Raw genomic sequence first — 16,526 nt, 5'->3', positions numbered from 1 at the left:
TCTCGGAACTGAAAGACCATTCTTCTCCAACAACAACAAAACATCTTTTAATTGTGCTTTGCTTCAGATGGTTAGAAAGGGTCGTTGTTGCTTGCATCTTGCTTGCATCAGCAGGATATAAGGAGCCTCCCTTCTGAAGCCATGTTGCCGACTGTGACTGACACGGCTGGCTAAGACGCTTCTGAGACTGTGCCACACATATACTGCCCATAAGCATTCCAGGACACAATACCACAAAAAGCAATATTGTGAAAAGCATGTCTAATTCACTTGCTTGGCAAAAGTTGTTTGACTTTATATCCCACTTTTCTCATTGAGACTCAAAGCGCATTACAAAATATCAAAAACTATACACTCAGAAAACAACAAAAAAGTCTAGTGATAGGATTAGATCTTAGAATTTAAAAAACTGTCTACTAAGGCATGGTACACCATAAATGCAGAAAGATTGCATGATAGAAAACAGGGTTACTTACTAGTAACTGTTGTTCATCAAGTATCTTTTGAGCAGGCACATATTGAAACATGAACAGGCCTACCATCAGAGAGGCACTGTGTGCTGAAGTCAAAGCCTTTGTTCTTGCACAGGGAGCACGTGTTCCTATGCAATACCTCTGTATCTCTAACAATGCCAAAGTAGAGAGCATGTAGTGGTGCAGCAGGGAGGGTATGTGTACCTGCAGAGAAGATACTCAATAAGGAACGGGTTTTGTCATCCATCTTTTGTGCAATCCCACGTGGGGATTCTACAGGAGGCGAGGCATGCTCCATTCACTTAAAGAGCAAACACAGGACAGCCTTCTCCACTTGCATTTCCTGTTGAACCTGGAGGTCCAGCACACAGTGAGAGACAAAAGTATCTGCCAAAGACCACATTACAGCTCTGCAGATCTTCAGGAGTGGAACACCATCATGGAATACAGCAGACACAGCCAACATTCTAGTAGAATGGACATTCTGACCCAGCAGAAATATAACACTTCTACACGGAATACCCCTGTTGAGCATCATTGTATCTGTTCTCCCTCTGGTAAGGATGCCATTGTTGACACAATAAATGCTTCTGATTATTCTATGATGTCCTTGTTGTGAAGTCAGGAATTTTGCTGTCTGCTTATTCTTTTTTTATAGTTGACAATGTTTTGTCAGTCTTAACTGAAAACAGGGTTGGACCTTCAAATGGACGATTCTCGACCTTGCACTTTATCTCTAATGGAACGGCAGTAGATCACAATCAGGAACGACACCTAAGGACCACTGAACTGGCCATGGCATGTAAGACAGAATCTGCAGAGTGTTTTCCTGTATTTGTTTGTCACATTGACAACTTTATAGTCTTGTTTTGTAAGACCTGTGCTAAAGACCTATCGTTTGGAAGCAATTCAATAGACAGGATCATGCATTGCCAAAGAAACATCCTGGTGTCCATCCAGCCATAATTGTTTGGTAATTTGCAATCTTAAATCGTGGAGCAGAAGAAAAATAGATCTTTCTACCCAAGACTTCTACATTTCCCCCCTCACAACTGGTGGGTGTAGCCAGCCTTCCTTTGGGTTGTATCTCCTCAGTCATGAGGGGGGAGGGGTGTGGAGATGTAATTAAAAGGTTCCCTTTTGACCCTGTAGAAGTGTTCAACCATCTTTGAAGTGGGGTATATAGAAGCAGGTTACTGCCAAATGTCCTGGGCTAAATCTTCCAAGCCCTTCAAAATTGGAAATGCAATTTTGAACTCTCTCAGTTCAAATATATTGTTCGCTAGATCAGCGGTCCCCAACCTTTTTATCACCAGGGTCTGGTCAATGCTTGACAATTTTACTGAGGCCCAGGGGGTAGTCTTTTGCCAAGGGACGTCGACACCGCTGCCCGAGCCCCTGCTCCATTTGCATTCCTGCCGGCGCCCCTAACTTCCCGCCACCCACTGGGGGGTGCTGCTAGCAGCAGCTGCTCAGTGCCATGCCGAGGGGGAGCCCCAGCCATGGCGGCCGCCGGAAAGCACCAAAGGTGAGCCAGCGGCAGAGTGGCAGGGCAGCAAGCGAGGAGGACAAGTAGGAACCACGGCATGGTACCGACTGATCCACGAACCGGTCCCGGTCTCCGGACCGGGGGTTGGGGACCACAGCTCTAGATAACTAGAATGCCTCAGGTAGGAATGGGATGGCCATTGCATCAGAGTGTGCACCTGTTCGTATATGGCAGGACATTACCCTCAGGCATCGAACACATTGGTGATTTCAGATTTGGCAATGGGGTGCTAGGCCTGGTGTAGCAGTTGGAGCCAGCTATTCGACAGCATGTCTTCGCTTGTCATTCTCCACATAGCTCACAATAGTAACAGAACTACAGCATTGTGCACTAAATGAGAATTGCCAAGTTGACATTAAGGGCAGACCTATATAGGTCACAGTACAGTAGACTAGCTTCAAAGTCAGTAACCACAGCATGAATCCATGTGGCAGGGCTAGTCATAGAGTCTTAAATCGAGAAATATAGTTAGGATGGGGGATAACTAGGGAAAAGCAGAAAACTGGTAGGCAGAAAAAGCCATACCAATTCCATAATCCCAACCAAACAGATTAGTGCTTTAAATTTCAGTGGCCTAAGAGCTTTTGAGTAAAGCAGAGATTTACACAAATTTCAGATCTAAGCTCACTTCCATGCTGTGTAGCACAAATGCACACCTAGAGGAAGGCAGTCTTATTTCGACAGCATTCTCACCTCCTTGCATTTCAGGTGCACATCCCAAATCCAAATCATTTCACTCTTTCACTCCCAAAAACAAAGTGGAAGCAGCTGATGTTGAATTGGTAAGACCCTTCAGAGACTTTTATGGCCAACATGCTTTGCCCGAGGAAGCATTTGGAAAAGTGTCAACTGCACATAAACGAAACATGCTCTTTAGATATTATCCTTCCTCTGACAACACTGTCAGCTTGCACCACAGCTGCCGAGCAGAAGCCAAATATTTATAGGATACTATCAGGCCGAAGGGAAAGAAAAATAGTGTTCGGCATATTCAAAGTCAAGAGGAGCTAGAAGGCAGGAATGTAAACAGAACCCAGCCAGTGTCCGAAAATGGTAAAGGTTGAAGACGGGTCTTTAAATCTGAACATAACATGTTGGCCATGGATATAATGACCAGACTTCATCTGCACCTTACAACTGATCCAAAGGGATTAATTGGACTTTGGCCTTGCTCAACTCGTTGTCCATTAAGCTTTACAATGTTTCTGTTTTCCCAGCAAAACCAAAGACAGCAAGTCTAATAAAACCAGCCCTCCAACTCACAACTGTGCTACTGAAGAGGTTTTGACCTCCGTGGTCACTTAAGCACAAGTGCCTCCCTCAATGGAGGTGCGGTTCATAGTGTTCACCAGACACCTGCTCTGCTCCAGTTGAAAAAACGGAACTAACAAACCTCACCTGAATTACTGTACATACGTACAGAAGTTCTGCCCAGGACCCAAATCAGGGCTGGCTTCCAGGATGAGGGACCAGTCATGAACACCAACACATGTCCAAGCAACACACTGCATATTCAGCTAAGAGAACAATGGAGCAGCAGTTCTCTTGTGTTCCTAGCAGACATTATTTTTTAACTTCAGTCCTAGATAAAGACATTAGTTTCCCTGCCAGTGGATAGGAAGAGCTGAGAAAACCCTGCTAAGTAACATCTGAGCATGGCGGGTGCAGGAAGAGAGATTGTCTATCTCACTGATAGTGATTGGAAGTTAACTAAAAGCAATGTCTTTCCGCTTTGCCTGAAAAAGCAACAGCACAGATTCTTGTGTAGATAAAGGAGATTCCCACCCCCAATCAGGGCCAAGGATTGGCAAACGTAGCAAAAACGGCTGTTTTTCTCTGGTGGACAATCTCCCTCCAAGCCCCAGATTGTTGACTTGCTTCCCTGCATTTCCCCTCAAGTCCCATGTGTCAATGAAAGCAAACAGGCTCCTCTATTTCCTCTCCACCAAATGTCCATCACTAGTCCCAATCTTTTGGGGGCTTCTGTCCCACTAGCTCAATCCCCCAGCCTTCTCATCTCTTTTCCGGGATCCTCATTTAATCCTTAGCTTCTCTAGCAGCTCCAGTCAGGCTGGAAATGACAGGTATCACTCAGACCGGACACTCTTCCTCCACCATTATCTCAGACCCTTAGTAGGGAGGGAAGTACATTCTGTGCATCTGATATTGTAGCCACACTTCTAGAAAGGAGTCCTACAGCAGTGCAATAAAAGGTAAAGGTAAAGGTATCCCCTGTGCAAGCACCGAGTCATGTCTGACCCTTGGGGTGACGTCCTCTAGCATTTTCATGGCAGACTCAATACGGGGTGGTTTGCCAGTGCCTTCCCCAGTCATTACCGTTTACCCCCCAGCAAGCTGGGTACTCATTTCACCGACCTCAGAAGGATGGAAGGCTGAGTCAACCTTGAGCCGGTTGCTGGGATCGAACTCCCAGCCTCATGGGCAGAGCTTTCAGACTGCATGTCTGCTGCCTTACCACTCTGCGCCGCAAGAGGCTCTTCAGCTGTGTAATAGGTAAACTGTTTTCCTCTGACATGGATATTACATGGCTATTAAAAAGCAAACTGGCTCTTTTCCGTCCTTGGAGCAGCCGAAGACTCAAGGGCCAAGGCACACATTACAAAGTCCTCATAGGTGTTAGCAGGGCAGTGAGGTTGCACACCCTGATTGAAGAGTAGGTAAAGGTTTATTCAGGAATTGATATATTTGATAGTGCAGAGGCGAAACAGGGGGAGTGTCTAACCACACGTCCGAGAGATAGAGCCTGAACAGTAGCTTTCAAGAAGAAGCAGGAAACGCCCCCAAAGAGTGGCAATCAGGAGACAAAGAATGACACTTGGGAGAAGGCGCTGCTGACCTCACTATCCTGTCTCATTGTCACCTTGCTGCCCCCTGCAGGGCCTTCTTCTCTTCTTCCTTGTATGACAGACATTGCCTATCTCAACAATATGCTCCACCAAGATTTGGGAGCTCTGTGCTCAAACCTCAGTTCCCAGGCCCAATTCAGGTCAGGAGAAAAAGAGGAGAAACTACTTAACCCAATAAATATTATTTAAAAAAAAACATGTATTTATTTACCAAGAAAGCTAAGAACACTATGAGGCTCCCATATTAGCCTCACTACAAAATCAATGCTAAAAGTCACGAACAAGGACCAAGTGGCCTAGACTAAATGCATTTCAGCACACAGTCTTCATCAATGGTGAGGCATACATATAAGCATAAATAAACTGTAAAATACACAGGCCCCAGTAATATAGTACCTAATATTAAATAATGAAAAAGACTCAGTAGAAACTCTGGCACAGGCCTAGGTTTGACTTGTAGGGGCCTCTATATCTATCAATGAAGGCCCCAGTTAGATACAGTTGTACTATGGTGGTGTTTCTATATACACCTTCCTTTCAATGTTCTGGTCAATCAATAATAAAAGATGGTGTGGGGCCAATTACATGTATCGTATGCATTCCTCCTTGGAGAGTCACTGTTTGCCCTGCTGGGTACATTTACATTCGCCAACAGTACATTTGATTTTTCCCAATGGAGTAAATGGGGGTTCCCCATGACTCTTTTAGGTATGGAAAACTGGAGGGGGGGGGCTAAGTCTCTTCCCCTGCACACTATGATCCTGATGAGGCCCATGCCTGCCTGAGAATGAAGCTCCAAGCGTGCATAGTACATCTACCAGTTTTAGGGACAAAAAGGCTTTACTATGTGAATCATCCCTTCTTGTCTGACCTCTTTTTTTAAGCTCACAGTCTAGATAAGGGGCTGTGTGTGAGGATTTTCTGCCACAGGCATACCATCTGCCTCAGTCATGTCACTTGCTCCTCAAACTCTGTCAACATGAGGAAGAAACTGGGTGGAAGAAAATGGTGTAGGACCGAGAGAGGTCTGGAGACAGAGCACAGGTATTTTGGGAAGGCACCTAAAAAAGCATCCTATGTTCCCATAGTGCACAAAAATGTAAGTAGCAAAAGGCCTCAATTTTTCCACTAAGCACGCATGTTACTGTGGGTGTCAGAAGATTTACAACGCTCCTCTCAACATGTGGGTTTGGACAGGAATTCAATATTTAGGCATTAAAGAGCTGAAACGTTACAGCAAAATAAATGTAGCAAGATTATTTAATCAATTTTTTTATTTAAAAAAAACATGCAAGAGGCGTAGAAGTTTGCAGAAAATTTTAAAGCACATCCAATCTTTAACATTTTTGGAACAGCAGTAGGCACACGACAATTTGGAAAATTAAAAGGAAAGAAACCCACATTTCCCAGCCACTGCCATTAACCCCGACGGTGTCGAGCCTTGATTGTTTTTACTCCCCCCCCCCCCACGTTTTTTGAAATACCGTCTGTTGCCTGGCTGTTTCCAAGCAACAGAGATTTCCTCACAGCCCCCCCCTTGTTTTTGTCTCACTACTATTTATGAAGCTGAAGAGGCATAGAAAAGTGAAAACGGCTCATAGTTAAATATCCTTAATGAAAAGAAAGGAAAGGAGGAAAATTCAACACAAAAAAATTATGCTCTGTGAAACCATTTCTGTAAGGAAACCACATAGATGGTGTTTACAAGGCCTCTGCCGCAAGGGACATATGACCATCCTACACAAGTTTTCACATTCATTTGGGTTTCCATGGAAGTGACCCTCAGCCTTCATTAGGTCCCAGAGAGAAGAGTTGTACTCTCTAGGGATCCAGCTTGCGATGACTGATTTAGCATGTTTAGCATACTCGAGAAAGCAAAGCAAGCTGACAGGGAGGGGTGGGGAATCTTACCTACCAAATTGGATGTCTTTCCAGATGTATAGGGTTGAGACCCTTAGTAATTATTCTTTCTGCACCCTACAACAGGCTTGCTCAACCAGGGTTTCGTGAAACCCTGGGATTTCATGGCGGCCCTGGAAGGGTTTCCTGAATGGGTGGGAGTGAATTTTTTTTAATGTGTTAAACATTTATTGGGTGATATGACTATATATGGTCATGTCAGTGACACCCCCACCCCACCCCCAGCCAATGAGGAGCCTGCTTTCCAAGCATATCCAATTGCACCACTTCTTGGGTTTCTTGATGCCTGGAGAACATTTTAGGGGGTTTTCAATGGTAAAAAAAGTTCAGAAAGGTCACAAGTTAGAAAAGGTCACAGGTAGTCACACTGGCCCAAGGAAAATCAAATAAAGTTACTTCGTACTTTTTACTAGGACAAAGCAAAATGATAGAGTTCTAAGTTTTCAGTTCTCTAAAACTTTTCATCAGGTTGGATGTTAAAGGTAGGGGGACTTTTTTATAACACAGCTTCAATGCTGTATGTTTCTTCCCCTTCCTTTGAAAAATATCATCCTGGTGAAGAGTTCTGGGGGCTCAAAGCTTGCACACTGTTTAGTGTTACTTTGGTTTGTCTTAAAACAGTGGTCCCCAACCTGCGGGCCGCGGCCCGGTGCCGGGCCGCAAAGGCCATGGCGCCGGGCCGCGGCTCCCTCTCCCCGCCCCGCCCCCGCAGTAAAAAACTTCCCAGGCCGCGGGCGCGGCGTGGGCGTGGCCCGCGGGCGCGGCGTGGGCGTGGCCCGCGGGCGCGGCGTGGGCGCGGCCCGATCCGCGGGCGCGGCCCGATCCGCGGGCGTGGCCCGCACGGGCGCGGTCCGCGGGGGCGCGGCCCGATGCCCTGCCGGTCCCCAGCCTCGGAAAGGTTGGGGACCACTGTCTTAAAAGATACCATATGACCGTTTACGCACTGGATGTTTCATGCCAGGCTACAGGCTGGAGTTTTTGTCGTGGCAGGTTGCCCCACCTCTTCCTGCATCCACAAGGGGGGGAGCATTTGGCCCGGTGCAACTCATCTGCCCCCGATTTGTGCTCCTGCACAGGAGCTGGGGCAATGAAGTTCCCAGTGCGTAAACGGTCTATGAGGGTTTTCTTTTTTGGGGGAAGGGGAGGAGTTGGCCTTGCCTGAAGATACCTCGGGGGGGGGGAACACCCTTCATTATCTCTTCATTAGAAACAAATACCAGGAGTTTTTGAATGGTCACTGTGCTTATCTTGACATTAAAATTAAACATAACAAGTGGGGACCAATGGCAGAAAGTTTCAGCTTACCCAAGGATGGATGTAAATTCTGCTATGAGCCTTAAGGAGCGGTAAAGAGAATGCCACCAGGGCCACCCAAGCAGCTGTGACTTTCTAAGCACTGGGGGTGCCCACAAAAAGTATACCTACAGAATTTCTCAGATAAAGTCACTACACAAACCCTCGGCAGCTGGCCCCACTTCCTCTGTTTTCACTCTTTATCAACTCTCCCCATAGAATAAGAGCGATGAAAGGCCACCCAACTCTCAGCTCAATGGGTTACGCTGGGCTGCCTAGGAACCTGAAAATGGCAGCCCATATCTCAAAGCACAGTGTGGACCCACTAGTCAGTATTTGTTTTCTCCATTTGGGGGGACTTTACCACCTTATGTTCTAGTCCTCAAAAGCTGATGCCACACTAGATCGGATCATCTTTAAGGTGCTGAATGACTTCTGATTATTTCTCTCACTCGAGGTCGGAGCATGGATTCATATATGAATATATTAGCCGATAGCAGTCTAAATGACAGCAAAATTCATTACTGCTGTTATTCCAAGGAGAAAGGCAGCATGCAAGATGTGGGAGGAAGAGCCAAACTCTACCCAAACTCTACCCCTTTCAGCAGAATCAATACTTAATTTGAATTGATTGTGCTGTTTCCCCATCCTAAAGTATCAAAACCTATTTTATATTTGAGTCTGCCTATGAGTCCTTATCAAACCAGCTCAGGAGTGCTTTTTGTTCTTCAGTATTACGTATTTCATCAGATCAGAACAACTGGATTTGGTATTCCATCCCCCTAAACAATCTTAAAAAGCTGTCTCATGCTGACCTCTTCTGGCAAATCGCGGGATTCACAAATAGCTAACTACATTTAATTAGATTCAAGTGGGTAGCCCCGTTGGTCTGATGTAACACAACAAAATTTTAATCCAATAGCACCTTTAAAAGCAACAAATATTTATTCAAGGCCTCAGATGTTGTGTGCATGCACATGAAACCTCACACCTTGAACAAATCTTTGTTGGTCTTAAAGATGCTACTGGACTCAGATTTACATTTACTTATAATATATGGTATGTTTCAGGAAATCGCAGTGGCTGGTTTAGCAGAATGAAACATTGGAACTTACCTAAATGTTTCTTCTCTTCAGTGGGGCATCCAGCAGAGGGATCTCAGTTGCCTGCTGGAAACGTGGAGACCTTTCCCCACTCTATTATTTATTATTTTATAGATTATATTTCTATACTGCCGCTCGCAGCACAGTTGACTCGCAGCAGTTTACAATACACATATGATAAAACATCCATACATCAAACCTCAATCAAAATCTAAAACATCATATTACAGCAAACAAATCCCCAAAACTATATAGAATCAAAATGGTGGTTAAAATACAAAAGCTCCTTCCCCACCACCTCAAGCAGTTGGAACCAGTGTGGAGTCAGATCAACGACTGGTGATGGAAGGAAAATCAGGAAGGAAAATCAGAACTCAGTGATTCTCAATATGCTGAATACCTAATCCTGGAACGGGGGCTGCAGGTAAGGGACATTGCACGGAACTGCCTATTCTGCCTTTAGCATGAAATCAAAAAATTTGGATGGTCACTTAAAACCTCTATGGAACCCAGTGGTCTAGGTTTTTCTGTTGTATCCAATTCATAGTTAAGAGAAAGGAAAAAGCACCTTTTCAAATCTCCAGAAATGTTCCAGATGGAAAGGCCTAGAAGAATTTTCTGACCACTCACTCAACTCTTTATCAGAATGTGTTGCCATAGATCCTACAGATGAAAGGAGCTCCCTCACTCTCAGACCCAAGACGGACACAGATGCTGAGGGAGAAAGAGCACATCTATTTTAACTCACTCACAAAGAGTCCTCTTGTCCCTGGCGTCAGCGTCCTTATGGATGAGACTGGCCACAGCCACCACTTGACCAGGTACTCCTAGCCATGGAGAGGTCAGCACAATGCCTGGTTGCATATGCACAGACTGGAGGATTCCCAGGCCAGACGAGAGTCCTCCAGTCTGTGGAGGGAGGGTGGGAAAAGCAAGGGGGAAACCCGAGCCCTGTTGGCATTTTCCTGAGCTGCCAAATCCACTGGGACAGGCCTCAAAGGGGGTAGAGGGAGGGGAAACAGCTCTGCTGTGCTGTCCTCCCTGCTGGGATCAGCCTCTTGTTCATGTTGGATGTCTTTATCCCACTGCTTCTGTGTATCTGGGGGGGAAGGTTTGACTTTCAGCTTCTGGAGCTCTGCTGGGCTTTTTCAGTGTCGTTGGGGGCCAGCTGCAGAAGGACCTGAAGTCTTGGAGCTGGCAACACAGACGGAGGCCCGTGGCAATCTCAGATACCTGAAGCCTCAAGCAGAAGAGGCCTGTCATAATGGTCCCCACCTTCTTTCTAAGACCAGCAATGGGGCCCTTCCTTGAGCTCTTTCTGGCTTTGATACCAACAAAGGTAAAAGACTCCAAGAGGTCAGGTCTAGGCCAGGTTAATCCTGTGCACCTGGGAAACAGCTGTGAACCACCTAAACCTTTGAATCTTCTGCAACTAATGGTGGTTTGTGCCACTGTACATGTATCTGCCACTGGCCAGTCTCCGGTGCCTGGTACCTCAGGTGGGAGAAGCTTCTCTTAATGGTCTCTTTTTCTTTTTTAAAGGTCAGTGATGGGGCCTTTTGCCAAGGCTTTTCCATCCAAGAAGGGGGCTAGGCTCAAGTGTCCTGCTAGTGCAGCCTTTTTCAACCTTTCTATCATGGAGGAGCCTCTGAAATGAATTTTTGGGCTTCGATGACCCCCGGAAGTAGCGTCAGCTGGCCACATCTCCCAGCCATGCCTCCAGAAATGACATCCTTTGTCCTCCTTCCGCTCCCCTCCCCTTTACTACTACTACAGTGGCTCCATCTCATGTAGACCAGAAAGGAGGACAGGAGTTGAGAAAACAGCCCAGACCCCCCGCCCCTCATACCACACCACAACCAACTTGCCCTCTTTTATTTTTGCATCCATAGCCTACCCACTGAGACTTCTGGGGAGAGGTGGCCAAATCTATTAAGGCAGGAGGGGAAAGGCTGAGGACCCCTTATGGAGCTCCCATGGACCCCTGGTTGGGAATCCCAGTGCTAAAGCCAACCAATCAATAGTTACAGTCATCAAAATGCCACCACTGTTGTCAATAGAATCTACCCTAGTGGCAGCAGTGCTGGCTCAACTAGACTTGGGAAAATTTGGGAAAGTGATCAAGGCTTACTTCATACAGTGCAGCCCGACACAAATCTCCCTGTACAGGATACGTTCTGCAGAAAGACTTGGACGGATCAGGAACTCTGGACACTGTTTGTTTGTATCAATGAAACATTTTAATAATACAAATCTGACAGTGCCATACAGTAGCATTTGGGCATTTAGGTGATGGGAGGCCGTTATCTGATCAAATAACATTTTAATTGGTGTGACCCAAAGCCTTAAATCAAAACGCACTTTTATTTTAATTTAAACCTCAACATAGATGCCTTTCAACATTCTCCCAAGCAGATACCTTTGGTTTGTTAAATTGTAAGTTACTATTAATTGGCTCAGTTTGGAGATTTATTAACTACATATATTTATCTCAAGGTCTATGGCCATCGTTCCTCCACAATGCTAATTTACAGAACTCTATTTATATATCACATGGCAGGTGTTGTGTAGCCAGGAGGTTTGAAGTCTTGCTTGGCAGCCAGCCAAGGGAAGTTCAGAGGTGATTTGCCATCGCCTTCCTCTGCTTCGTGACCCCTAATGTTCCTTGGAGGAACTCCATCCAAATCCTTGAAAGTCTCCTATGTAGCTACTGGGCAAGATCAGCCCTACTTAGCTTCCAAGATCAGACGGGATCAAGCTTGCCAGGACTGGCCGGTCAGGGTGTATAGAAGAGAAGAAAAGTTTGTTCTTAGATGCCGCTTGTCTCTACAAGGATTCTCAAAGTGGCTTACAATCACCTTCCCTTTCCTCTCCCCACAACAGACACCCTGTGAGGGGGGTGAGGCTGAGAGAGCCCTGATATCGCTACTCGGTCAGAACAGCTTTATCAGTACTGTGGAAAGGCCAAGGTCACCCAGCTGGCTGCATGTGGGGGAGTGGGGACTCAAACATGGCTCGCTAGATTAGAAGTCCGCACTCCTAACCACTACACCAAGCTGGCTCTTCTTTCCGGTCTACATAAGATGGAGCCACTGTAGTAGAACTCTGATGCACAAAGGGAAGCCTAGAAACTCTCTACTAACAACGGCACTTCCTGCTTATACTTCAGAAATGTTTCCCCATACTGATACTGTACTACACAGTGAGATTTAATATGTTGACATCCATAGGTTCCACGGAAGAAGGCAGGCAATCTAGTCCCTGTGATATTACACCCATCTTTCACAACCGCAACAACCATGGTTCAGGGAAGTCACAGCCCATGCATCCCATAAGGCTCTCTACAGCACCCTCAGAAGTTTACGACTGTGCCCTTCTCATGATTGTTCTTACTGTGCAGCTGAACATACAAAAGACTTCTGCTTCAAAAGAACAAACCAAGCAAGCAAACAGCAGATGATCCACAAGACCTGCTGAGAGCTCCCAGTTTTATTGTGCCATCTGTTCACTGACCACATGGCAAGGACATGTGGATGGACCCTGCAAGTGGAGGGACACGCCTCCTGTGTCTTTCTTCAATACTCACACTCCTGAAAAAGTAGCACCCTGCAGTGATGGGTTTTAATGACGTGCGGTTAAGCGGGTGATTTTAGTTTGACATCATACATTCAATTCAAATGAGTAGCCGTGTTGGTCTGAAGTAGCACAATAAAATCAGAATCCAGTAGCACCTTTAAGACCAACAAAGATTTATTCAAGGCGTGAGCTTTCGAGTGCAAGCACCCTTCGTCAGACACTTCTTGTGCTTGCACTCGAAAGCTCACGCCTTGAATAAATCTTTGTTGGTCTTAAAGGTGCTACTGGACTCTTGATTTTATTATCATACATTCGAGTGAGCATTATAATGGAGGGGACACATTCAGCTCGAGCACATATTCACACTCCTCCTATTAAATAGATGATACATGCCATAAAGTATAATCCTGCCACAATTGGGAGAGACTTGAAGCCTAGACAGCTGAAACAACTATTTAAACTATGCTTAAGAACATCTGCCATCAGCCACATCAGACCACTTATCCTTTCAGTCCACTGCTGTCTCCCCTGGCTGCTTTTACACATAGAATTGGCTTTACCCCAGGTCTCAAAACTGGAGCAGGTTCTTCAAAGTTCCCACACAATGTTATCCTCCCATCATTCTCCTTCCACGATCTCCCCTGCTTGGTCCTGATGATTCTAGATATGTAGAACTCAGAAGTGGTGCATATATCTCTGGGTAAGCATTGCAGTCACACAATGACTTCTCCCCCCCCCCTAAAATAGGAAAAGTTCTGAAGGAAGCAGCACAAAACCACAGTTGAGGTGCAGTGCAGTGCAAGAGCTACTCCTTGGAAGCATTTCTAGATCACTTTTCCAAAGGGCAAGCTATTAACAGCAGCCATTCAAGAAAACCATCATTCAGACTTGTCCTCAATAATTGTGGAAGTGCTTTTAGACAGGATACCAGCTTTCCTGCGGGGAACTTTAAAAGTGGCAGAAACAGCCAGAAATAAAGGCAGCGTGTCGGGTGGAACATAGCTCTTGGCTTGTTTAAGAATTGGGAGGGAAAACATAAGAAGATGCCATCTTGGTCACTCCTCATCTGGGTGCAAAAACAAGATCCTGTTCAAAAGCATGGAAACCAACCGCGGCCTGCACCAACTCAGCTGCTTGTTGTTATTAGAACCATTTCCAAAAGGTCTTGCGGCACAGCAAGGAGATGAAGGACATTCCGACAGCATTTACAGAAGGCCCACATAGTCAATGTACTCTGTGGTCTGGTCGCTGGCCAAGCCTAGCAGGGAAAGCTTCTAAAATGTTAAATACTGCTCCTCATGCAAGGCAAACATAATTCCTTCCTAATGGAAGCCAAAAGCACACCGCCTTCTCCGGCTGCAAAGACTTTCCTTCTAGTTTTGAGAGTACTGATTCTATCAGCTACTCCCCTGGGAAGGAAGGGAATGTTTTTCCTCAGGATATTTTTAGGAAGATGTGTATTTTCTGGAGTGGGGAGGTCATAAATGAGAACTGTGGTAGAAAGTGTCTCACCTACTGGGGAAAGGCATCCTCCTCCCCAAACACACACACAAATTCATTGTGGATGATCTTGTCCTTGCAGAAAAATAATTGGACAAGTAATCAGAAAAATTGGACAGAGCACATAATATCAGAGCACAGCCTCTAAGCAATTTCCTCTATATATCACTGATATTCCTTAATAAACTTCGAGGTGCATGCACACAATAGTTTATACCCAGAAATAACCTTCGTAGATGCCCCTGGGCTCAAACTTGGTTCTTAATCATGGAATACTATATTTCTAGAAAGTAGCCACACTCTGGCATATAGAAATGCTGTGTATGTGTGGAGGGGTGTGAGTGTGTTTGCTTTTAAACCATGGTATATATCCTCTTTTCACCAGTTACATGTCATGGGCTTGCCTGGGATTCCAACTGCAGCAGAATTAGCTCTTTCGGTGAGGCTCATGGTCCAACCCAGACCTACACAGAATTAGGAACAGTGGCCAGGTGGAGTTTCATTACCGCAGTGCTTGATTTCAAAAATTAGAAACGGCCTGCCCAGATGTCCTATCTGGAAGCCTTTTCTCCTAATTGATTACAGCCCCCCAGAACCATCAGACACAACACAAGGCAACCCAAAGTCCGGACACCCAATCCTGCAAGCGTTTCCTTATATACAGTTAGATAGTTAATGTCTATAATGCCCACAATGTTAACACAAGAGTTCAACCTCTTTGCACTGTGCCAACATTACAATGAGACCTGTGAACTGTGAATCCATGTTGTAAACTGCCCTGAGTCGCAAGGGAGGGCAGTATTAAAATGTAATAAAATAAATAATCCTGTCCTGTAGAGACTGAACTGCCATTTCCCAAGGTTAAAGGAGGGCCACTCTGTACACGTTCAGAGGCACTCATCAAGTATCTCAGAGCCCTTCCACTGACAATAAACTAAAGCAAAGCCAAGCCACAGATTCTATCCCACTTAGATCTGGACCTCTCAAGTGACTACATTTGCCCCTTCCCCTCTATAAGTAACTCCAGATGCCTAATTTAACCATCTTCTTGGCCTTTTACCCAACGAGCGGACAAAGATAGTTCCTTGTTTATTGGCGACTCCTCGCACGGGGAGGACGCAACCGAGGGCGGTTCTTCTAACAGCTCGGTCCAATGCGCACTGACTTCGGAGCGAAGCCGGCTAAAACGAACGGGATCCGCTTCCCAGGAAGTGCGCCAGAGCGGATCACCCTGCAAGGCTTGCAGTCTCAGCCCTGATACCAAGAGGCAGGTCCCAAGGGAGCCAGAGGAAGTTACTCACGAGTCAACAGGCATCCCCGACGGGCTGCAAGGACGCGCGCCGGCCGCCGGCGTGCAAGGCAAGTTCTTCGCGCGCCGCAGCTTCCCTGCCCTCCGGCGCCTCTAAGCCAGGCCAGCGATCCCGGGGACCCGGAGCCCCACCCGCCCTCTCCCCCCGACCGGCGCACACTTCCTGCCCGCTCGCCAGAAGCCGTGCAAAGGGCGTGCGCCGCAGAGCCTCCCGGCGGAAGAGCCGCTCCCCCGCAACGCGGCATCCCACCTCTTGCTAGCCGCTCCCCCGCATGCTTCCGGGCACCTCTGGCGCAGGCGGTCCGGCGGCAGGGCTTCCCCGGGCACCCGCGGGTCTCGGCACCCCGACAGCGCGCCCGCGGCTCTCTCGGCTGTGGGAAGCGGCCGGGCCGGCCTTGCGACGGACCCCACAAAAGCGCCGGCAGGCTGGGAGGGAGGGACGGAGGGGCATGCGCAGCCGGCTGCTCGTTCACAGCTTCAGCAGCTGTTTCCCAGCCCAGGCAGGCAGACAGATGGCTCTTTTCAGCTACTGCTCTTGCTCCAGGGCACAACCGCTGGTTGGTTTTCTTTCTTTCTTTCTTTCTTTCTTTCTTTCTTTCTTTCTTTCTTTCTTTCTTTCTTTCTTTCTTTCTTTCTTTCTTTCCCAATGAAGATGAAAAGAAAGGCAGGGGAGAGCAGAAGCCCTGTGGAGAAACGATGTTGTTTTATTTGGATCGTTCACCGCCATCCGTCCAACAGAAACAGGTCCAAACGGTTCCCAGAAACATTTAAAAGACCCCATGGCATAATGTTACACTGAGACCCAAAAAGGAATCTGCTGCTCAGTGGGTGAGATGGAAAAAATGCAAAGCAAATGAGAGGCAGAAGGCGGTTGTGGGAATCCACCCTGATTTACACCTGGATTCCTAATCTCATGTGCCTAAATCCACAGGACTG

At 46.6% G+C, this 16,526-nt stretch overlaps 1 protein-coding gene across 3 annotated transcripts in view; it reads right to left on the bottom strand.

Annotated features, from left to right (window-relative positions):
- Positions 1 to 16,023, bottom strand: part of PALD1 (phosphatase domain containing paladin 1) — a 133,368-nt gene extending 117,345 nt beyond the window's left edge. Inside the window, exon 1 of one of the 3 annotated variants that reach the window (XM_077350489.1) lies at positions 15,841 to 16,023. Coding sequence is in view for 1 of the 3 variants with exons in the window: in XM_077350488.1 (XP_077206603.1) it covers positions 15,583 to 15,596 (14 nt within the window). In the remaining 2 variants the exon portion in view is untranslated. Of the gene's footprint in view, positions 1 to 15,582; positions 15,756 to 15,840 lie in introns of those variants that run through there. The other 2 variants (XM_077350491.1, XM_077350488.1) reach the window with 2 other exon arrangements.
- Positions 16,024 to 16,526: the final 503 nt, after the last annotated feature.

This window comes from Paroedura picta, chromosome 8, assembly GCF_049243985.1.
Source record: "Paroedura picta isolate Pp20150507F chromosome 8, Ppicta_v3.0, whole genome shotgun sequence".
NCBI classification, from domain to species: domain Eukaryota; kingdom Metazoa; phylum Chordata; class Lepidosauria; order Squamata; family Gekkonidae; genus Paroedura; species Paroedura picta.
The sequence above is the reverse complement of the archived record's forward strand: the minus strand, read 5'-3'. Positions and strand labels throughout refer to the sequence as shown.